The following is a 23,851-nucleotide window of genomic DNA, read 5'->3' as shown; positions in this document are numbered from 1 at the left end:
TCTTCAAGTTGAAATATTTAAGCCCTCCAGTTCTTCAAGTTGAGGTCTTCAAGTTTGCAGTCTTCAAGTTGAAGCACTTAAATTTGGTTGAAATATTTAAGCCCTCCAAGTCTTCAAGTCTGCAGTCTTCAAGTTGAAGTACTCAAATTCGCTGGTCTTCAAGTTGAAATATTTAAGACCTCCAAGTCTTTAAGTTGAAGTCTTCAAGTTAAAGTACTCAAATTCGCCGGTCTTCAACTTGAAATATTTAAGCCCTCTAAGTCTTCAAGTCCGTCGGTCTTCAAGTTGAAATATTTAAGCCCTCCAAGTCTTCAAGTTGAAGTCTTCAAGTCTGCAATCTTTAAGTTGAAGTACTTAAATTCACTGGTCTTCAAGTTGAAATATTTAAGCCCTCAAAGTCTTTAAGTTGAAGTCTTTAAGTCTACAGTCTTCAAGTTGAAGTACTCAAATTCGCCAGTCTTCAAGTTGAAATATTTAAGCCCTCCAAGTCTTCAAGTCTATCGGTCTTCAAGTTGAAGTTCACGAATTCTCCAGTTTTCAAGTTGAATTGTTTAAGCCCTCCAAGACTTCAAGTTGAAGTCTTAAAGTATGCTAATTTTTCAAGTTGAAGTTTAAAAGTCCACCACTCTTCAGGTTGAAGCGTAAAAGTCCGCCGAATCTTCAAGTCCATCAAATCTTCAAGTTTGTCAGTCTTCAAATTGGAAATCTGCAAAGTCCGCCAAATCTTCAAAGTTCGCTAAGTGTTTAAGTCGATGTCATCAAGTCCACCAAGTCTTTGAGTTGAAACTTTCTAAATTTCCAATCTTAAGGTGGACATTTAAGTCCTTTTGCACCTTAAGTTGGCATGTTCGTGAGTTTGTCCTTAAAGGGAATTATAACTTTCCAATCTTAAGGTGGACATATAAGTTCCTTTGCACCTTAAGTTGGCCTCTTCATTGGTTTGTTCTTAAAAGGAACTATAACTTTTCAATCTTAAGGTGGACATATATAAGTCCCTTTGCACCTTAAGTTGGCCTCTTCGTGGGTTTGTCCTTAAGTAACTATACTTTCCAATATTAAGGTGGATATGTAAGTCTCTTTAATAGTCGGGTCACCTTGAGAGTAATCCCTCCGATAGTCGGGCCACCTTGAGAGTAATCTCTCCGATAGTCGGGCTACATTGAGAGTAATCTCTCCGATAATCGGGTCACCTTGAGAGTAATTTCTCCGATAGTCGGTCCACATTAAGAGTAATCTCCCCGATGGTCGGGCTACCTTGAGAGTAATCTCTCCAATAGTCGGGTCACCTTGAGAGTAATCTCTTCGATAGTCGGGCCATCTTGAAAGTAATATCTCCGATATCCGGGTGGTGATGAATATCCATCCCTTCGCACCATAAGAATAATACCTCCGATATTCGGAAGGGGATGAGTACCCATCCCTTCACACACTAAGATCACCTTCTTCATATGGGGAACTTATCCTTCTTTTATTAACCTACAAAAAAAAGAGAACAAAAGATAGTGTAGAACAAAAGAAAGAATTTGCCTTAACAGTGGGTGCTCCCTAACTGTAGCTTATGAATGTTACAACTGATGCCAATTGAAGGAAAATCACGTCGTTACTTATAGAGCTTCCAAAGACAGGTATTGAAGAGTTAATACCGATGTGGGATCGGTGGTTATCAATGTTGAAGAAGGACTAGGTATCCTATTCCTAATTCAATTGGAAAAGCTACTGGCGATGAAAAGTTTTCCCAACATATTTAGAGTTGGACAAACCATTATCCAAGTAATACCTACCATAGCTTTTAACTTCTAGTAGGATTTGTAAGAGTCCAAGTAAAATTCAAAAAAATTGTCCTATGTGTATTGGGAGGCTTATCTTTATCAATATTAAATAATTGATCAAAGAAAGCTAACGCTAAGTTTATTAGTGAGACAGTCACGTGAAGTTATATAGAAGGCTAACATCTTCTTAAGTTCCATTCTCCTTAAGTTACAACTATACGTGCGGAGATCAATTGAGCATTTATAAGAAATCAATCAAATGAAGTGTGATAATTGCTTTTTATATACTAAGTTTCGTCTTCAAAGCTCGACAAACGTTGAAGTAGGGCGCATTTGTAGGCATACAAAATTTATTGAATTTAAATTCTATAAAATAATTTGGACTATATATTAAATATGTTAGTCCTACTAAATATTATGGACTAATATAAGTAGATTAATTATATAAGTCTTAAATCTTAATCCATTGGGCTAGCCTGTTTAGTTGGGGTAAAGTGATAAGCCCACTTTATTATGCCCAAAATGTCATTTTCCTAGAGGCCCAATTTAGTGCCACACGTGAAATGATGTGGCACGTCAAGTCAAACGGAAGAGCCAATAAGATCATGCCACATGTCAAAATGACAAGGCATGCCAAGTCACATTAAAAGGCCAATGAAATCATACCACGTATGCAAGTGACATGTTCTGGCTAATCAAATGCAGTCTTGTCACACTTCAATTTGATTAATCGGAAAGAGTTTGTTCTTATCATAACTCTTTCCTCCCACAACTATAAATAGGGGTCTTCATAATCCAGAAAAGACATCAGAAGTTATACAAGAAGTAAGAAAGAGCTCGTGAAACAAATGCTGCAAATTCCTCCACAAGTTTCAAGCTTCAAGTAATCAAGTTCAAGTTCAAGCTCAAGAACGAAGAACAAGTCAAGTTCAAGCTCAAGAACAAAGAACAAATCAAGGTTCAAGAAATACGAGTTCAAATCAAAGTTCGTGCTAGTTGAATTCAAGATCATCGTTCGTGGCAACAACTACATATTCAAGATTAAGCTCAAATGTCCTTGAATTTATTTACTATTGGAAAGAAGAATCAGAGGATTCATAGAGATTACAATAACAACAACAACAACAACAACAATCCAGTATAATCCCACTTAGTGGAGTCTGGGGAGGGTAGTGTGTACGCGGACCTTACCCCTATCCTGGGGTAGAGAGGTTGTTTCCAAATAGACCCCCGACATCGTTCCCTCCAAGAACTTCCCACCTTGCTCTTGGGGAGACTCGAATTCACAACCTCTTGGTTGGAAGTGGAGGTTGCTTACCATCAGAGCAACCCCTCTTGTCTTCATAGAGATTGTACACTTATATTATTTGAAATCAAATACTACGATTGTTGCAATATTTTTCGATATTGATTTTATTTTCTCGACGCAATTTATTGTCTATAGTAGCGTAGTCAGGAATCTCGCCAAGGGTGTTCAAACTTTAAGAAAATCGATAAAATTATTTTTGATGAATGGGTGCACCAAATATTAATATTTATGCAATATTTAGCTAATCAATTAAAAAAATACTTATAATAGAACTATAATTTTATAAATTAAAACTAAAATAAACAAGATAACAGAATAAATTTAGGAAAGAGAAAGTCGAGGGTGTTCGTATCACTTTTAAATTATAAAATTTGTTTAGGATACAACTTTAAGATTAGTTGTTTGCGTCTTACACAAATGTTAAGTTTTAAGAGTTATTTATTAGGAACTTTTTTAGATTGAAAGAGAGTTAAATAGATACATATGGTGATCTCCGTTTTGTTTAAATGAGAAGATAAAAATATTTAGACAGAGATTCAAACCCGTAAACAACGCCTCATTTTAAACACTCTGAACTGTTAGATTACCTCATTCAACAGTATTAAGGGTGTTCAAAATATAATATATATAATCATATAAAGTAATATTTAACTTATATACACAATATAATTATTCGGCGAAAGATGTTTGCTTGACCATCCTTAATGTGGCTACGCCATTCACTACTAGAAATTCGGCAAAAACCGACCAAGGTCGACTGACCAACTTTGGTCGGTCAAAAAAACCGGCCAAAATTGGTCGATTTTGCAAAATATTTTATTTTTTATTTTTTTTTACAAAACCGACTAACTTTGGTCGGTTTTCTTTGGCGCAAAAATGCGGGAAACTATTTTTGAGTTCCACGAAATTTATTTTTCAAGAAATCGACCAACTTTGGTCGGTTTTTTATTTAAAATAAATTAAAATTAATATTTAAAAAAACAACCGAAATTGGTCGGTTAATTTGGGCGGTCATTTTAAAAAACCGACCAACTTTGGTCGGTAATTTTATTTTTTAATAAAATCGATCAATTTTGGTCGGTTATTTTCGTGCAAAAATATAATTAAAGAGTATAAATCGAATAAAAGACAGTCTTAAAATAAAATGCACCAATGGTCTAGTGATAGAATAGTATCCTGCCACAATACAGACCCCCGGTTCAATTCCCAGATGGGGCATTTTTCAATTACATAATTAAAATACTGACCAACTTTGGTCGGGTTTTTTGGCAATATTTTTTTAAAATTTAATTGACCGACCAAAGTTGGTCAATAATTTCCGACCAACTTTGGTCGGTATGCCTTTCCGACCTTCAAAATATCGTTCACACGTAAATGGTCGCGTTTTGGACGGTTATTGGCCATTACTGACCAACTTTTGTCAGTTTTCTTGGACGATTTTGCCTGAATTTCTAGTAGTGATTGTTCGAGGTTTACAACAAATTAATATAAGACATGTGTAGTTACATACGTATATATTTTTATCGCTTTGATGCGCGTGCCCAGCCATACATGATACACCTGTGAGCTCGGCCACACAGAATCCAGACAATATAAAGCAATATCTTTCCATGTTCTCTCCTCTGTGACAATACGACTTCTGTATTGTTTTTGACAATTTCCTACTAGGGATCTGGATATATTGCAGATGAACACATTATCGGAATATCCATAGTACATTATTTGCAAGCAACAAGTACATCAAGATTCTAATAAGTATAGTCGTACTAGTGCTTATAATAGGTAATGTACTATGCTTAATTCTAATGTTAACATATACTCTTTCCGTCCAATTTATGTGACATAGTTTGAATAGATACTATGTTTAGAGTATCTTTGTGTTCAAAACGGATAATATCACACTATGTTAATAGTAGTTTCGGGTCATTTTAGCCCGACCAGAGTAATGTTTGATGATCTAACTTAGTTTGTTACCGTAGGGATCTCATCCTTTTACCATTTGGTGTTTTTGGTGAATTAATTAGATCAAATGTGATGAGTGACAGTGGATGCTTGTTAAGTATTTGATTCGGATATATAAACATATAGAAGTTTGTTGAATGCTTAGATGTGTACAAGTTGACCCGAATATTATTGCTATAAAACAAGAAAAGAAAAGGAAAATATGAGATTTGCAGCGCTATGCACCCATGGCAACGCCGACTGAAAGGTAAAGCAAACCAAGCAATGGCTTTAAGCCCCAATTTTTGGGGGTTGGGGGGGGGGTGGGATGGGGCAATTTCCATTGGTAGTAATTTTTTAGATAAGAAATTATTGAGTATCTAAAGGTTAAAAATTATACTCCCTCCGTTCCAATTTATGTGTACCTATTTGACCGGGCACGGAGTTTAAGAAAAAATGAAGACTTTTGTAATTTGTGGTCCTAAACAAGTCAAAAAGGAACCTAGAATATTTGTGTGGTTATAAAAGCTTCTCATTAAGGGTAGAATGGTAAGTTTAAGCTAAATTGTTACCAAATTTAGAAAGGGGTCATTCTTTTTGGAACGGACCAAAAAGAAAATAGGTTCACATAAACTGAACAGAAGCAATAATATTTAATACAAAAAGGAAAATAAAATTTTAATTTGTTACTTGACCGCTGAGATTTGAATAATCTAATTTGTTAGTGATGTTGGCTACTGAGATTGGAATAATCCGAAGTGTATAAATACATTTTTGATTTTTTATTTAATAAAATTGATATTACTAATGATAAGAATATGAAAATAAATTATTGCCTTAGCCAGGATTAAAATATAATAGATACTCTGATATGATAGTTTAGACTTATTTTCTAAATTATACAGTACTAAAAGAAAATATTACAAGTAGAAGATAATACTCTAATCGATATACTATAAAACTTGATTTTTTTTTCAAATGCTACATTCCTTATAGAAAGATATTACTATAATAGTTGCATTAGGGGAAAGAATTTTTTCTAAATTAAACTTGATATAATCTTACATAGGATCAACAATGTTTTAAGAGAAGCTAAATGGATCAGATTAGCTATATTATCAGTTAGAAAAGAATTATTAGAAGAACTCAACTATAAGAAAATTATTAATAACTTTGCATCTAAATTAAAGAACTCAGTAATTAATATAATGTTCTTCACGATAGAGGCATAAAATGTTATTGGCATTATTTATTGACTGGTTGAAGATCGAGTGTCCCAATACTTCTCAATCTCCTCTGCAGTTCGTCCGGGGATTCTTCCAGCTATAAGAGACCACCTGATAAATAAATAAAAAAGAACTATCAATCACAACAAAGCGCGCAACTTCTTTTTCCGTTCCATTTTACATGACAATGTTTGACTTAACATAGACTTTAAAAGGAAAAAGATATTTTTAGTCCATTTCAAAAGTACTCTATGATGGTGAGACTTGGAGCAGCGGCAAAGTTAGAGGTGGAGGTAGAGTTTGGCCGCCAAGTTTATCTGACCCATTACTTTTGATGCGGAACATAAATTTATCTGTACAAATTCATTAAAAATGCAACAAATGGTAGTATGAACCCATAACTTTAAAAATACAATGTGTTTAATGTTAAAAACCTTAGAAGTTGAACAAATAAAATTTAAATCTTGAACCGCCTCTGGATGAAATTGTCTTCGTGTGACCTATATGTCACGGGTTCAAGCTGTGGAATCAACCACTAATACTTGCATCAAAATAAGCTTCCTATATCACATCCCTTAGGATGCGACCCTTCCCCTTACCCTACATGAACGCGGGATGCTTTATAAACCGGGCCGCTAGCTCATTCCAAAAGTACACTAAAATTTGTGTTCCTAAATATATTATAACCTTTCTATTCTATAAAAGTATTTCTATATCATTAAGGTAAAATAGAAAGTCTAAAATTTAAAACTTTTTAAACACAAATTTTTTTTTTTTTATAAAACAGAGTAATAAAAGAGTGCCATATATATGAAGTAGAATAAAGGGAGTAATAAGAAAGTTGAAGCAGTTAGAAAGGTTGAAAAAACCTCTCGCCGAGCAAATTATACATCCTGATTATCAATTCTTCTTCATCTTCAGAAAATTCAGTTTCAACTTCTTTCGATATCTTTCCTGAAACAAATATCCAACGAACAGTAAAAATTCATATAACCGACTCCAACTTGTTTGATATAAAGTAACAAAAGAACAAACATTGAGAACAAGATCAATTAGAGGTGAGTGGATACCTTGAGAATCAGGAGGAGTATAGTCAGAGAAAGAAAGTTGTTCTGAATCTGCCATATTAAGTAGAGAATGAGAGTACAATATTACACGTTAGATCAACTTTAAATAATGACAGGCTTCAGTCTTCTTTTTTAAACTTATTCCTATCTGTACAGGATGGCTTAAAATAGTAGTACTACTCAAGCTTAAGTTTGTAAAATAGCACAGATATTAAGGAGGTGGAATGCGCTGACTGTTGAATGGTAGGTAATGAAGAGCTAGCCTTCCCTCCTCCTACTACTACTACTACAGGGGTTGTTGGGTTTGTTTTTTTGGAAAGTAAAATCCTGGTGGACAGTGTATATATAAGATTTTTCGTAAGTGGTATCAAATGTTAGTAATGTTTAAAGAAGTGAATAAATCAGTATAGGACAATAGGGGTTACTTATATGGTCAGCACCATTCACCTATAATTCTAGGATTGTGAGTTCGAATCACCAAATGAGTAATAACTACAACAAAGAGAATCAAAGGGAGAGGGGAGTAAAAAAAAAGAGAATTAAATCACTATAGTGACAACTGACATTCTTTTTTATATTTATAACCAATATCTTTATTTTACTTAATGTCTATATATTGATATCTAATAAAAGTGACAAAGCGATGTGTCATGTGACACTGCTTGGGAAGGTAGATTAGCCCCTATTGATGGATAATAGGTTGGATTAATCCCTCTAAGCTAGAGGGGTTCCGTAGTAGGATTTTTTCTCATGCCCGAGCGAATTTATGTGGAGGGAGGTGGGGTATATGCATCCATGCTTCCCTTTCTAGCTAGGCTATGGATAAACAATAGCAATTTTTCCGATTATGTACCTAAATATACTTGTGGCCACCCAAACTCAAGTGACTACTTTTGTGCACCGGTGAATAAGTCAGGGCCGGCTGGAGGGCCAAGCAAATAAAGCATTTGCTTTAGGCTCCCAAGCACTTGGGCCCCACAAATTAGTACTAGTAATAATTCTTTTAGCTTAAGCTAAGAAGTATTGGGGAGAGGTGATCATGCAGGATATGGCGAGGCTTCAGATTCCAAGGACATGACATTTGATAGGAAGATATGGAGGTCGAGTATTAGGGTTGTAGATGATGTGTAGCTATAATTTCATAGTTTCGTACATTATGTGCCTTGTATTTTACATGCTTTAATGATAAATCACACTTTATTTGCGCGTAATGGAGTCTATTTTATGTGTAGGTGAATTGAAGATAAAAGTAGAGAAAAAGGGATACTTGAACGTAGTTTGCTCGAGAACAATGAAAAGGAGAGGCCAGCCAAAGGCCAGGCTGAACCAGGCTTTAGCCTGGCAAGGCCAGGCTGAGGCTGGCGTTAGGCCTGAGGCCAAGTCCAATCCGAGTTTTGAAGGCTTATTTCATCTCCTGGTTTGACTAGGGCTTGGCCTACACGTTTAGGTCTTTTCCTACATATATAAATAAACCTAAAAATATCACTTTTGTATTTAGACCGAGATTAGAGAGATCGATTTTGGAAATAATTTAGACCTAAGGAGCCGTCGTGTAGACGGGAGATTCGACCTAATGAGGCAAGAACACACTAGGAGCAAGGCGGAGAATTCTTCTACGAGTTTTTCACTTCCTTCTTTCATTGTTGGTTATGAATTCTAGTATTGTAGTTATGCATACTATTATGAATAGCTAATTTATTATCTAGAGTTTTGATGGAACCTATTGGAAGATGATATTCTTGTTACGTTAATATAGATTTGTTGTAGTATTTTCTCTAATTGTTCAACTACATTTATATTGTGGTTGGTTGAAGAGCTCTCAATCGACTGTGCCTATTTAGTATGTATTACTCGGGAAAGAGTGCATATTTAGGTAGTTGTTGAACAACATCACTCCTAACGTATAGGAGAGATCAATACGGAGGGTTTAAAGGTGGGATTAGGGATAACGAAACCTTGGTGCGATCCGATTGAGCCGTACTTAATGCCAGAGAATATGTCTAGTAAATTGTGGTAATTACTCGGGAGAGAGTTATGACAGTCAGAGTACTCATGATCGGTAGAGAAAACTTAGGGAAATTTATAGGAAATATAGCGGAAAGGATTCCGACAATAGGGAAAATCATAACTCTAGACCTCCATAATCTTATCTCCAATCCTTATCTTTGTTAATTAATAGTTTACTGTTTTCTAGTATTTGTTGGTTAATTAGATAAAAATAAATATTATAATCTTTATAATTAAGAATTGTTTAGACTTGTGTTTCTTAGCGATATTGAACAACTGTATCTAAGCCTTAGTTCTCTGTGGGATTCGACTCCGGACTTATAAACCGGATTATATTTGCAATGACCGTACATTATGTGCCTTGCATTTTACATGATTTAATGATAAATTACACTTTGCTTGTGCGTAATAGAGTATATTTTATATGTAGGTGAATTGGAGATGAAAGTAGAGCAAAAGGGACACTTAAGCGTTGAAAGTGTGCTCGAGAACAGTAAAAAGGAGAGGCCAGGCAAAGGCCAGCTTAACTAGGCTTTAGCCTAGCGAGGCCAAGCTGAGGCCGGTGACGCCAAGCCTAATCCAAGTCAAGTCCAAGTTTTGAAAGCTTATTTCGTCTCCTAGTTTGACTAGGACTTGGCCTACACGTTTAGGTCTTTTCCTACACATATAAATAAACCTAAAAATGCTACTTGTGAATTTAGACCGAGATTAGAGAGATAAAGTTTGGACATAATTTAGACCTAAGGAGCCGTCGTGGAGACCGGAGATTCGACCTAAGGAGGCAAGAACACACTAGGATCGGCGTAGGATTCTTCTACGAGTTTTTCACTTCCTTCTTCCTATTTTCATCATTAGTTATGAATTCTAATATTGTAGTTATGTATACTATTATGAATAGCTAATTTGTTATCTAGGGTTTTGATAGAACCTATTGGAGGATGATTTTCCTGTTACGTTAATATAAATTTGATGTAGTATTTTCTCTAATTATTCAACTACGTTTATATTGTAGTTGGTTGAAGAGCTCTCAATCGACTGTGCTTATTTAGTGTGTATTACTCGGGAGAGAGTATATATTTAGGTAGTTGTTGAATAACATCACTCCTAACGTATATGAGGGATCAATACGGAGGGTTTAAATGTGGGATTAGGGATACTGAAACCTTGGTGCGATCCGAATGAGCCGTGCTTAATGCCAGCTAGCATAATTCGGGAGAATATGTCTAGTAAATTATGATAATTACTTGGGAGAGAGTTATGACAGTCAGAGTGCTCATGATCGGTAGAGAAAACTTAGGCAAATTTATAGGAAACGTAGCGGAAAGGATTCCGACAATAAGGGAAATCATAACTCTAAACCTCCTTAATCTTGTCTCCAATCCTTATCCTTGTTAATTAATAGTTTTTTTGCTTTCTAGTATTTGTTAGTTAATTAGATAAAAATAAATATTATAATCTTTATAATTAGGAAATTGTTTGGACTTGTGTTTCTTAGTGATATTGAACAATTGTAGCTAGGTCTTAGTTCTCTGTAAGATTCGACTCCGGACTTGTAAACTGGATTATATTTGCAACGATCGATTAGTCCTTTTTATAAAGCATAGTTGGGCGTGATCATAGGTTAGGAGGTAGTTTAGTCTTGTCTTACTTTGTACTTTTGTGAGCCTAGTCTGGTAGGGTTTTTATCTAAGATAGCTAGTGGCAATGTTGTGTCTTACTATTTCGCTTTTCAGTGCAGGACCTATTTAATAGCCATCGCTTTTCCTTTGCATCTTTCTTCTGGATTTCATGTTGTTTCTATTTTTCCTTTGATTTCTGTGGTGAAACTAATATTGTCTCCTTTTGTCTTTTTATTCTCTTGAGCCGATGGTCTTTCGAAAACAACATCTCTACTCCTTCAAGATAGGGGTAAGGTCTGCGTACACACTACCCTCCCCAGATTCCACTAGTGGGATTTTACTGGGTTGTTATTGTTGATTCTTTTAGTTTAATTTTTTAATAGAAAATATTGAAGAAATGAAGTAGCAAAAACGGACAACTTATGGATGGAGTTACGGACATACCATATTCCGGTTTCCTTTTTAAGGTCATATTTTCCTAATTCTATTTCATTCTTTTGAAAGATTTTAAGCATTAAAATAAACAAAGTAAAATTGATTTATTCGATATCAATCGTCAAAATTATCAACTTCTAGCATTAAATTAATCCTATATTGTTATAATATTTTTTTATGTGATAGCTTTATTTCCTGTATGCTTATTTATAGGTATACCTTATGTTTTTATTATGTACTAGAATTTAAATATATCAACTGAAAAAGTGGATCACCTCAAGTCTTAAAAAAGAGGGAGAGAGAGAAGAATTGAAATTTGATATAATTTCAAAAAGATTTTTTTGATGAAGTCTTAACAAACAATAAAAAATTGATCGTTCTTTAACAAGGCTCTTGTAGCTCAGTTGGTTAGAGCACCCGTTTAGTAAGCGGGAGGTCTTGAGTTCGACTCTCAATGAGAGCATTTTGGCTGAGCTGAAATTCCTCCTAAAAAGGCTTCAATTAGCGACAACAATACTGACTCGGCTAAAATGATTCAAATCGCCTAAAGTTGTTAGAAAGTTTTTGGCATGTAATATTGGCTAGAAATACTATGCATTGTATTTCCTATATATATATATAACCAAAAAAAATTGACAGTTGTTGCAAAAAGGAGAAGAAGAAAAATTAAATGAATTAACCTTATTATTAACTGAAAGGGATTATTAGAAGATATCGACTATAAAGGATTAATTGATAACTTTGTATCCAAAAAAATAAAAAGATAAATTTTAGCTAAAATACATATGAAATTTCATTAAAAATAATTAGGCCTCATAAATAATTGTAGCTTTAGACCACTATTATAGTTGAGCCGCCCAGGAATAAGTGTCCCTTTTGGCCCTCAGGTCGGGGTTCAATTCCCATACAGTTCTTTTTAATTAATCCTTTTTAATAATTAATAAATAAACAAACCCTAATTCCCCATGCCCTTTTTAATTTAAACACACCCATGTTTTTAAACTCCTAAATATGCCTCTGCTCCCGTCTTTTCTTCACTTATATAGACTCTAACAACAAGAAGACTTAGCTAGCGTTTGGCCATAGATTTTTAAATTTATTTTGAAAAATCTGATTTTGGTGAAGTTTGATTTGAAAATGAAAATGTGTTTGGACATACGTTTTTAAAACATATTTCCCAACTTTATTTTGCAAAAAACATGTATATAATTCCCAAGTTTTGAGATTTTGGCCTAAAATCAGCAATTGGGGTGATTTTGAGATTTGGAATTTTGGATTTTGCCAAAATGTGGGTAAAATTTATGGCCAAACATGAATTTGCCAAATAAATCCTAAATTTATTTTGGCAAAACTCATGGCTAAACGGGTCCTTAAATTCTTGTCGTGCGCCTGCTACGCACCCATACACTGTACTATCTTTAACTTTTTAAAAATTTAGCTTTGGAATCGCTAAATGTTATTGTGACGAATATATCAACTTGTCATCTTTTGTTATACAAATTGGTTAACTCGATTTTTGACTAACAAAAAAGTGATGGACAGTTTTAACAAGATTATTTCGTACGGAAAGTAATAAATTATATTTTTAACGAGCTATCGACTATGGTATATCAAAGTTAACCAATTTACAGGCAGGAGTGTACGCAAAATTTTTGTAAGCGATATCATCATTTAAAAAAAATGATTATGACGATGTGAAAAATAAAAAGTTGAGAAGAGTATCTTCAGCCAACCCGATCACTCAGAAGTTGTAAATCATAGAAAAAGAGGAGTAACTTTTGTTTCAAAATTATAGTTCTAAATCCGTTTAAGTTATACTAAAATAATTGCATGTTATATTTGTTAGCTATTTATCACTTTGATTAATGTGTAAGGAATTTGGTGTACTGGTTAGAGGAAAGAGTTTTATCCTTTCAGAATCTAATTTTTAATCTAAAAATGCTTTTAAAATGTGCAAAAAATCGAAGGAATGGTTTTCGATCCCCCCCATTTTTGGGGTGAAAATGGACGTACAGTCCATCAATCAGATCAAGCAAGCTTATTAGCCAAATAGTATCCTTTTATTAATATTTTTTTTGATACACTGGTTATATGTGTATTTAATAAAGTTTTCCGAAGAGGTGTCGGATGACACCGCTTGCACCAACGTGCATCCGCCCTTGTTTACAGGTCGAATCCTAATAGATCCAATATGTAGTTTGTTTCTTTCCATATTCTGTACACAGCAGGAGCATAGTATATTTTTTTGTTTTGTTTTGGGGATCGAACATTTCAGCCGTATAGAATTATTAAGAAGTTATGATCACTTCTGTGATAAATTTTTAATTCTTATTATATAATGGTTAAATCATTTTCGATCTTAATTTTGGGTTCAATATCAACCACCTCTTCCATAAATAAAACATTTGTCCTTCTTCAGTATGGTACTGACAAGTTTTTAAACGCAAAGAGAATTTGATATAAAGCCAAAGATTGGGATAAAAAGCATATTTAATTTCCAGTTACAGACTTGCAGTAAGGTATGTCAATAATATTATTGACTCTTTTAATTTCTTTCTCTACACACTCACAAAAATGCCTTCGCTATTGAGTTGTCCCACGTCGGAGGGATTTGAGGTTCTTGGTCTCCTTGTATGGCTTGGGCAATTCTCACCTCATAAGCTAATTTTTGGGATTGAGTTAGATCCAAGGTCCATTCTTATCAATGTCCGTTTTTTCCTTTCTCCGCACTTCAATATTCTTTTTTTTTTTAAGAATATTTCTTGAAGGAAAAAGAAAAAGATTAAGCATTAAGAAGTTGATTCATTGATAATTAACTATAGTTGATATGAACTAGGATTTATATTCCAATGAAGGTTAGTGGAAGTGAAAAGGACTAATGCACCAAATTAAAAGTCTTAATCTCTATCTAGTGGGAAGATAGCTTACTTGTTTATTTGATATTAATTTCCCCTCACATGGATAATTTTGTCGTCTTTCATACATGGTGAAGCCAAGATTTTTACTAAGGGGAATCAAAATATAAAGAAGTAAATTCATGAAAAATTCATAGGATGTCAATACATAGTAGATATACATAAATTCTTTTTTTCTCTTTCTAGCTAAATAATACAATTTTCCAACAAAAAGGTGTCGGTTGACGCCTCTTCAATACATGTAGCTCTGCGACTGCTTTCATATGTGTTTAGTTGTTTACTGATTCTTGGCTGATACCTCTCTTGTACTTAAAATGTTATTCCATTTCTTTTACTTTCTAGTGATTGATGAAGAAAAAATTACCCACATTCGGCAGTGGCGGAGCCATACTGAACTAAGGGGTGTCAAGCGACACTCCTTCGCCGGAAAATTACACTATATTGCTAGATAAACTTTTTTATTTTATGTATATTTACTATACGTTGACTTCCCTTGACTTTTCGATATATTTAATTATTTATATTTTGACACCCCTTGATGAAAATTCTCGCTCCGCCACTGATATTCGGTATTTATATTTAACCTATCAATTTAATTATAACAATCACAGATTAAAGCAAGAATATATTTATGCAAGATACATGTCATGCACAAGTTATTTTGGGTTTAATAAATATTAAATTAAATTTGCTAAATTTCTATTGGCCACTTGGGAAAATTAATTTTGATTAAAACCCCCCACTCCCCACTTTGATGGAAAGTGGAATTATGCCTTAAAACTATCGGTCCTCTTTTTCTGTCTTTAAAAGGCAAAGAATAACATATTTCAGCGTTGTTGTTCTGAAAGTAAGCAGAAAGAAAAGAGAGAGAGAAAGAACTTTCTTAATCACAAGTAAAGGTCACACAATTCCGCTACGAATCATCAAGAAAACATTATGGAATCATGTATGTTTCTTGATTTATGTATTTACTTTGTTTAGAGTGGTAGAGTTAAGAGTGAGGAGGAGTGTGTCTATTTCCGAGAACCAGTTCGGGTTCATGTCGGGGCGTTCGACTACAGAAGCCATCCACTTTGTTAGGAGATTGATGGAGCAGTATATGAAGAGGAAGAAGGACATGCATACGGTGTTCATCGACTTAGAAAAAACGTACGACAAAGTTCCGAGGGAAGTTTTGTGGAGATGTTTGGAGGCTATAGGTGTACCTGTTGCCCGCATTAGGATGATTAAGGACATGTATGATGGAACAAAGACCCGAATGAGGATGGTGGGTCGGGACTCGGACCATTTTCCGGTTATGATGGAGTTGCATCAGGGGTCGGCACTCAGCCTTTTTTGTTTGCCCTGGAGATGGACGTACTGACGCGCCACATCTAAGGGGAGGTGCCGTGGTGCATGCTATTTGCAGATAATATTGTATTGATTGACGAGATGCGAGGCGGTGTGAATGCGATGTTAGAAGTATGGAGGCAGACCTTGGAGTCTAAAGGTTTCAAGTTGAGTAGGACCAAGACAGAATACTTGGAGTGTAAGTTCAGTGGTGTGACTCAAGGGGGGGAGGGAAGGTGAGGCTAGTCTCGGAGGTCATCCCTATGAGAGGAAGTTTTAAGTACCTTGGGTCTATTATTCAGGGGGATGGGGAGATTGATGAAGATATCACACATCGTATTGGGACAGGATAGATGAAATGGAGACTCGCTTCTGGTGTTTTGTGTGACAAGAAGGTGCCACCGAAACTTAAAGGTAAGTTCTACAGAATGGTAGTCAGACCGACGTTGTTGTATGGGGCTGAGTGTTGGCCAGTCAAGATCGCTCATGTCCAGAAGATGAAGGTAGCAGAGATGAGGATGTTGAGATGGATGTGCGGGCACACCAAGTTAGATAGGATTAGAAATGAGGTTATTCGTGACAAGGTCAGTGTGGCCCCTATTGAGGACAAGATGCGGGAAGCGCGGCTTAGGTGGTTTGGTCATGTAAGGAGGAGGAGCACAGATGCCCCGGTGAGGAGGTGTGAGAGGTTGACATTAGAGGGTCTATAGAGAGATAGAGGTAGGCCAAAGAAGAGGTGGGGAGAGGTGATTAGGCAATACATGGCACAACTTCAGCTAACCGAAGACATGACCTTTGATAGGAAGATATGGAGATCGAGGATTAGGGTAGTAGAGTTGGTAGTCTAGAGTATTCATAACAGTAGTATTGACATGTAGTCTCGCCTTCTATTGGTAGTAGGTTTTTATGACTAGCCGTTATTTTCTTCCATTGTTGATCACCTTACTATCTTGTTGTTTTTATTCTACTTTTATATGGCTTTTTGGTGTTGTCCCTTCTTGTCTATATTTTCATTAATGTGGTGTTTATGCTTTACTGAGCCGGGAGTCTATTGGAAACAGTCTCTCTATCCTCACAAGGTAGGGGTAAGGTCTGCGTACACACTACCCTCTCCACATCCCACTGATGTGGGATAATACTGGGTATGTTGTTGTTGTTGTTGTAATATGTGAAACCACATAGTTCCTAGATCCTGAAACTTATGATAGGTTTATTATGTTAGTTGTTTATAATCATAGTCTAGAATTGTAAAACCTTACAATGCATTCATTGTTTGGTTTAAAGGATAAGTTTATTCCAACCACAACTGTTATGTGAATAGTTAACAAACTATTTTAGGTATCTTTAAACAAATAATCAGACATATTTATTGTTTATTTATTCTAGCCGGTATAATTATGCACTAATTATACATAATTATGCATATATTATATATGAATTATTCTTATATTATACATCCGTCGACTATTTTATTTTAAGCGATTGAGTTGACTATTTAGGTCAATTCTTCTTTAAGGTTGTACGCCTTGACAATATAAATTAGAGATTTGTAATTCTATAATAATTTAATCTAATTGTGTAAAATATTTTTACATAGTCATGGAATAGAACTTGATCACACTCTTATATCCCCTTTGAGATAAGAGAAGATTCTAGTGTAATAGTTCAGGAGTTCAAATTGCTTTAGGCTATTGGTGCAAATTTTGTGTGACTAGATTTTTTTTTACATCCCCATATATGTATACTTGACTTCGTCAAGGAAAGCTCAATTTCGTGGCCTAAAGCCAAAGTTTAATATAATTTTTTTTATAAAAAAAAAGATTATACTATATATTTTTATTTGAAATCTATTCTTCTAGCTCTTTAAGATGCAAAGTTGTTAATAATTTTTTATAATCGATTTCTTCCAATAATTCCTTTCCAAATGATATTATAACCAACCAACTTAATCTTTCTTGAGGCATTATCGATCTTAGCTAAAATTTATTTTAATTTTGAAAAACTTGTTTCCCCTGAGAAAACTGTTATAGGAACTGATAACATTATTCCATAAGCAATATAAATATTTGGAAAAGAATCAAGCCTTTTTATTTGATTGAGTATATAGTATCTTCTATGTGTACTATTTTTTCTTGTCAAATAAATTTCAATTCACACATTAGAAAAATCATTCATACTCTCCATTTTTAAGTAAGTCAAACGATTACTTTAATTACATATCTAAAAAATTTCTTTCGTTTTATATAAAAAAAAGTCTACTATTGTACTAAAAATTCTAAATTTTATTTTATTTAAATAATTATATACTTATTATTTCTAAAAAGTGGGGCCCCCCAATTTTGGGGCCTAAGGCACAAGCCTTATTAGATACAGCATTAGAGCTGGCCTGAACTTCGTGCAACACATGACATAATTATGGGTGAAATTCAAAAATAGCCAGATTTACAATTGGTCGTTCAAAAATAGCTCAGCTTCAAAAGTAATCGAAATTTAGCCACTTTTCATGTAAAGATAAATCTGAGCGAAAACACTGTTCAAAACCCGAAAAATACGCCAATAGATTATACTGGAGTTGCAGCATAAGTATACTTGAACTCCAGCATATTATACTGGAGTTCCATGATAAGTATGCTGGAACTCCAGCATAATATGATGGAGTTCCAGCATAAGTACACTAGAACTTCAGCATAATATACTGGAGTTCTGGCAAGTATATCATTCCCGCATAATATACTGGAGTTTGGAGCACCGGTGCTCCAGTCTCCAGTATATTATGCTGGACCGGTCTTTGTTGCAGCAAAATAGTGGCTATTTTTCATTGACTTGGTAAACGCTGGCTATTTTTGAATGACCAGTACGAAAACTGGCTATACTATGCTATTTTTACCATAATTATGATCTTTCATAATTAGTACTTTGTGGTATGAGGTATATACCCTTCCTGTAGGATTACAAGACTGGATCACATATATGGCCATGGAATTTAAACAAGCCAATTTGCAGAACACTAACAAGCACAAAATAAAAGCTCATGAAATAAGCAAATGAATATTGATAGTAGTAAATTATTATATACAGAATGACACAGATGTTCATCCAAATTAATAGAATATAATCTGGTAAATTTTTGGAGATTTTTCTCCACCTCCATTGGGGACTCGAGAAAAGCAGCACACCAAACAACTACCAGATTTTTCATATACTGATCTGCACATCAACAAGCTACTAATACCAGCTTCTTCTATATGGGAAATGCCACAAAAATTAAACTCAGAAACTGTCGTAGCGCGCACTGATGGAAAAAAAACTGGAAATTGCACAGAAATGCATCAATCCCCTTCCTTTGCTTGTCTTTAGAAACCATGAATCTTGATGTTTTCCTTCTTCACAATGCCAGCCTAAATCACAAAAGCACCAGAAATCATATTCACTAAAGGATTTAAGTAATATACCCTACCACGCAAATACTTTTTATATTACCAGTGTTGTTTAACCTGTACGCAGTCTTACCCTACATTTCTGCAAGAGTTTGTTTCCACTGCTCGAACTCATGAGCTCCTAGTTGCTGCCATGTGACTAGGAGGTCAGGGATTTGAGCCGTGAAAACAGCCTCTTGTAGAAATGCAGGGTAAGACTGCGTATAATAGACCCTTATGGTACGTCCCTTCCCCGAACTCGCACATAGCAGGAGCTTAGTGCACCGTACTACCCATTTTAATGTTGTTTAACCTATAATAGTAGGTCGCTTAACAATTTTAGTATGTTACAGATTAATGCTTGTCATAGAGATTTAGTTGTAATTACGTTATAAGTAACTTGACTGTACGAATAAGTATTGTTTACGCATCAGTATATAGGACTTAAATTCTTTACTAAAACCGTTCATAGTTATATGTACTCCTATATCATATCTCAAGCAATAGGGCTAAGATCACACCTGTATGAGGAAGGTTGAAACATTCTTCCGCTGATCGCCTTGAAGCTGGATAACCTGTGTGAATGAAACATTCAGTAGAGGAGAAAAAAGGAGAAAGAGGAGATACAACGAATAGCATCGGTTTTTCTTTTCTTTTTTGTTTTAGGCATCAGGTATCAGAAACTTACTAGCCCGACTAATCTAGATTGGCAGCGTAAGAGACAAAAGGAGAGGGGTTATAGAAACGATCTCTACCAAAAAGTTTTTCTTTCTTAAGACTTGAACCCGAGAACTCTAGTTAGTGATCCCAACCATCCTACTATGGTAATAGCATCAGTTTTTCTTTTCTTTTTGTTTTAGGTATCCGATATCAGAAACCTACTAGCCCGACTAATCCAGATTGACAGCGTAAGCAACAAAAGGGGAGGGGTTATAAAAGCGCTATCTACCAAGAAATTTTTCATTCTTAAGACTTGAACCTGAGACCTCTGCTTAGCAATAGAGTGATCCCAACCATCCTACTAGGGTAATAGCATCGGTTTTTCTTTTCTTTTTACTTTAGGCATCCGATATCAGAAATCTACAAGCCCGACTAATCCATATTGATAACGTAAGCGACATAAGGGGAGGGGTTACAAAAGCGCTCTCTACCAAGAAGTTTTTCATTCTCAAGACTTGAAAACGAGACCTCTAATTAAGAATAAAGTGATTCCAACCATCCTACTATGGTAATAGCATCAGTTATTTCACCTGGCCAAGTTCTGGATCTTGCACAACAGTACCATTGCAGCAAAATTCCTTCTTGAGGTCCTTCAGAATTTTATTATAGCTGAATTCCCTCTTCAGGCCTTGAACTGTAGTCAGACTTTTCCTGCCATTTCGCTGCTGAACTCGGATATGCACATACTCTTTCGCACCTGCACCTGAGTTCTGAGCATTTGCATCAGCGAACGGATCTGTCCTCACCAGACAAAGCACAAAACAATGTTACTGTAATCAGTTGGTTGTCAACAATAACATAAGTGGAAAAAGGAGAAACAACAACAACTATGCGTCATAGCGTCAGTCCCAAATAAGCTGGGGTCGGCTATATGAATCCTACACTGCTTCATTTAAGCTTAACTCATGTCATCTGTGAGCAATAGGAAGACCAGAACAATAACGAAAAAAGGGATACTACATACCAAAGTTGGTAGGGATTTGGACGTCGATCTCAGACATGAACCTAGCTTTCAGAAGTACGGAGAACAACCTTGAATGCAAAATTCCAGCTGAAATGAAAAAACAAGAAGTGATTCACTTTCAAGCTCATGTATACTACTAAAAGAGTAACATTAAGGGAAAACAACAGAAAAGGTTCAGTTATTTGATGAAATAGAAAATTGCACGTTTAGTCCGCCATTTACCGGCAGTGGCGGATCCAGAATTTTAAAGTGATAGGTACTAGCCGATAAAAAATCCGAAAGAAGAGGAAAAAAAAGTTTAGTTATGGGTGCTCACTCTATATTTATCTAATTATTTTTATAATTGTCTATGCAAATTTACTAAATCCGGTTAAAAGTAATGGGTGCTTAAGCACCGATAAGTATCCATGTACATCCGCCACTGTTTACCAGGATACTAAACTCCCGCTATGCGTGGGACCGGGGAAGGGCGGGACTAGGAGTGACAAACGGGCGGGTCGGGTCGGATATGGTTCGGGTCGAAAACGAGTAATGAAAAAACGGATAAATTATCCGACCCGGCTCATATTTAATACAGATAGAAAACGGGTTAACCGGTGGATAATATGAGTAACCATATTATCCATGACTTCTTGCATATGATCACTTTTGGGAGAATTCTTAGTCTCCCTAACTTGAGGAACCCAATTTGAGGCTTTACAAATGTAAAAGTTAGATCCACCAGTTATCCATTTTTTAAATGGATAATATGGTTCTTATCCATATTTGACCCGTTTTTAAAAAGTTCATTATCCAACCCATTTTTTAGTGGATAATATGGGTGGTTAACCGTTTTCTTTGAACCATTTTGCCACCACTAGGCGGGACTATAAGGGTCTATTGTATGCAGTCTTACCCTGCATTTCTGCAAGAGGCTGTTTCCACGATTTAAACCCGTGACCTCCTGGTTACATGAGGCAGCAACTTTACCAGTTACTCCAAACATCCCCTTCCTAATCTGCCATTTACTGATAGATTTTATTGGCTATCGGAATTCTAATTAAGGACATTCAACCTAAAAGTAGTAGAATTGCACGTTTTTGTTCCTTAATTAACAAATTTATACTAATCAAATGAAGCTTTCAACTTAGAATAAAAATTAAAAATAGAAATAGAATTTCATCCTAAGCTCACCGTACAGGCTGGCTATAAACAATCCTTTCGGGGCAGAATACTCGAATTGCGAAAGCATCCATTTTTGTGACCTAAATGCTATAGACTAGGGGTTGGAATTTTAGCCCAAACCCTTTCAACCCGCCTAAGGTTGAGCCTGTCATTGACCTACCCATTTATTGAATCAGCCTATTTTGACCAGCCCGGAAACGATTTGTTCTTAATGATGAATCGATCATTTGATATCCTTTTCTTTCTCCCACTTCGTCGGACCCCAACTAGTTTGTGATTAAAGCGTAGTTAATTGATTGATTATCCCCCTTCATGGTTATAAAAATTAGTCTTTTTCTGTTTCTCTATTTCTTCAATGTCAAATCAAGAATAAATTAGAGGTCATAATTGTATGGAACTAACACCAAATAAAGACTAAAAATAGAAAAATTAACACCCAATATCCATATAAACAAGCCTAATAAGGTCCAATATTCTGTTTTATCAGAAATAAATATGGTGAAAAAAGATGCTTTTATTGGAACTTTGATCAAATATACTACTAGTATTTTCTTATTTTTTCTGAATACTGAAGAAAGAGATGAAACAAAAGAAATATACAATAACCAAAATATCAATTCAGGGTATAAAAAATAATCAAGAAAGCTGCATGCATGAACAAACAGACAAAAACTAGTAAATTTTGATATTATAACAAACTCTGAACAACAAGAATTACATTAAAGAATTAGAAAAAAAAAACATATTCTTGTTTAAATTAAGTTGAAAATTGAAGAGAATTTACCTGACAAGAAGAAGAAACAGAGATAGGAGTTGAAATATAGAGAAAAAATTGTATAGAATGAAATTAATGTTTAAAAGATGAAATGTGAGGAGATAAAAAAAAGGTTTATATATAGAGAGATACAAAAACAGACAATGTTACACTTTTTAGAATGATCAGACACTTGGATTGTTCTTCTTTTTTATGGAATCTCAGCTTCCAAAATTATCTTTCAGTTATTACAACAAGTTTACGTTTATTAGGACCCGTGCATGGTGGCCAACCTCAATATCATATTCTCTCTGTTTCTTTTTTTTTTTAATGCATTTTTTTTTCTTTTTTGATTTTATGTTGTAGGCGCTGGCTAACTGTGGAAAAAATATTTTCACAAATAAAAAAAAGATATTTCGGCGCACAAGGTATCCTACATCGCACCCCTAGAGGTCTGATGTAGACGGTCTATCCTAATGCAAGCATTAGTGGTTGTTTTTACGGCTCGAACACGTAGAGCCCGTTTGGGTTAGCTGATTGTAAATAGCTGATAAACTTGAAACGCTAAAAAGTATTTTTAAGTGTTGAAACTAATTTTTTAAACAAGCATTTACGTGTTTGGATAGACGTATTGAAACTGATAATTGATTAAAAAAATACTGATAAACTGTTCTGTTATAAAAAATGACTAAAATACCCTTAAAAACTTTACAAAAGATTATAAATTTAAAAGTTTCTTTATAAAGAAAAGCGTGAACAATGAATATAGAATGATGAAAAAGTTAAAAAAAAAATTAATTTTTTTCCTTTTTTGATTTTATGTTGTATGCGCTAGCTAATGGTGTAAAAAATATTTTCACAAATAAAAAAAAGGATATCCCGGTAACAAAGCATCTTGCATCGCACCCTAGAGGTCTGATGTAGACGGTCTATCCTAATGCAAGTATTACTGGCTGTTTTCACGGCTCGAACATGTGACAGATAGATCAATATGGAGACAACTCTACCGTCACAGATAACAAAGTAATAAATCCTTTGTTTTTCATCTTCTTCCAACCTCCCTTTCAGTTGATCTCTCTCCTGTTTAGTTTTTCTATCAACTTCTCTTTTAGTTGATCGCTTTTTTCTTTGACTTTGAACAGTGTTCAAGTAGATCCCTGGCTTCTCCAACTTCTTTGATCCTACATTATAATTTACTTTTGCAACTTCAGTCGCG

At 34.9% G+C, this 23,851-nt stretch overlaps 2 protein-coding genes and 1 non-coding gene across 3 annotated transcripts; 1 reads left to right on the top strand and 2 right to left on the bottom strand.

Moving 5' to 3' along the window:
* Positions 1 to 6,039: 6,039 nt before the first annotated feature.
* LOC104246411 (MYB-like transcription factor ETC1) lies at positions 6,040 to 7,449 on the bottom strand. Its single transcript, XM_009802221.2, has 3 exons — positions 7,316 to 7,449; positions 7,115 to 7,199; positions 6,040 to 6,356 (listed from the first exon to the last, which is right to left on the bottom strand). The coding sequence occupies exons 1-3, from the start codon at positions 7,368 to 7,370 to the stop codon at positions 6,269 to 6,271; spliced, it is 228 nt and encodes a 75-aa protein (XP_009800523.1). The 5' UTR covers positions 7,371 to 7,449; the 3' UTR covers positions 6,040 to 6,268.
* A 4,313-nt stretch (positions 7,450 to 11,762) lies between these two features.
* TRNAT-AGU (transfer RNA threonine (anticodon AGU)) lies at positions 11,763 to 11,836 on the top strand. Its single transcript has one exon. It is a non-coding gene; the product is annotated as a tRNA-Thr (tRNA).
* Positions 11,837 to 18,649: 6,813 nt separating this feature from the next.
* On the bottom strand, positions 18,650 to 22,744 carry LOC104246410 (protein translation factor SUI1 homolog 2). The gene is made up of 5 exons (XM_009802220.2): positions 22,666 to 22,744; positions 20,718 to 20,804; positions 20,284 to 20,489; positions 19,555 to 19,608; positions 18,650 to 19,015 (listed from the first exon to the last, which is right to left on the bottom strand). Exons 2-5 carry the CDS (start codon positions 20,752 to 20,754, stop codon positions 18,971 to 18,973), a joined length of 342 nt encoding a protein of 113 aa, XP_009800522.1. The 5' UTR covers positions 20,755 to 20,804; positions 22,666 to 22,744; the 3' UTR covers positions 18,650 to 18,970.
* Between the last annotated feature and the right edge of the window lie 1,107 nt (positions 22,745 to 23,851).

The sequence above is a fragment of the Nicotiana sylvestris genome, chromosome 9 (genome assembly GCF_000393655.2).
Source record: "Nicotiana sylvestris chromosome 9, ASM39365v2, whole genome shotgun sequence".
NCBI classification, from domain to species: domain Eukaryota; kingdom Viridiplantae; phylum Streptophyta; class Magnoliopsida; order Solanales; family Solanaceae; genus Nicotiana; species Nicotiana sylvestris.
Note: the sequence above shows the minus strand (reverse complement) of the source record. Positions and strands in the feature narration are given on the sequence as shown.

Excerpts from the sequence above, each read along its gene's own strand:
- LOC104246411 (XM_009802221.2), bottom strand. The coding sequence starts at position 7,370 with ATGGCAGATTCAGAACAACTTTCTTTCTCTGACTATACTCCTCCTGAT. Across the intron at positions 7,200-7,315 it reads TACTCCTCCTGATTCTCAAG|GAAAGATATCGAAAGAAGTT; the intron begins GTATCCACTCAC and ends TATTTGTTTCAG. Across the intron at positions 6,357-7,114 it reads TATAATTTGCTCGGCGAGAG|GTGGTCTCTTATAGCTGGAA; the intron begins GTTTTTTCAACC and ends TTTATTTATCAG.
- LOC104246410 (XM_009802220.2), bottom strand. The coding sequence starts at position 20,754 with ATGTCTGAGATCGACGTCCAAATCCCTACCAACTTTG. Across the intron at positions 19,609-20,283 it reads AAGATCCAGAACTTGGCCAG|GTTATCCAGCTTCAAGGCGA; the intron begins GTGAAATAACTG and ends TCATTCACACAG. Across the intron at positions 19,016-19,554 it reads TTTCAACCTTCCTCATACAG|GCTGGCATTGTGAAGAAGGA; the intron begins GTGTGATCTTAG and ends TTTGTGATTTAG.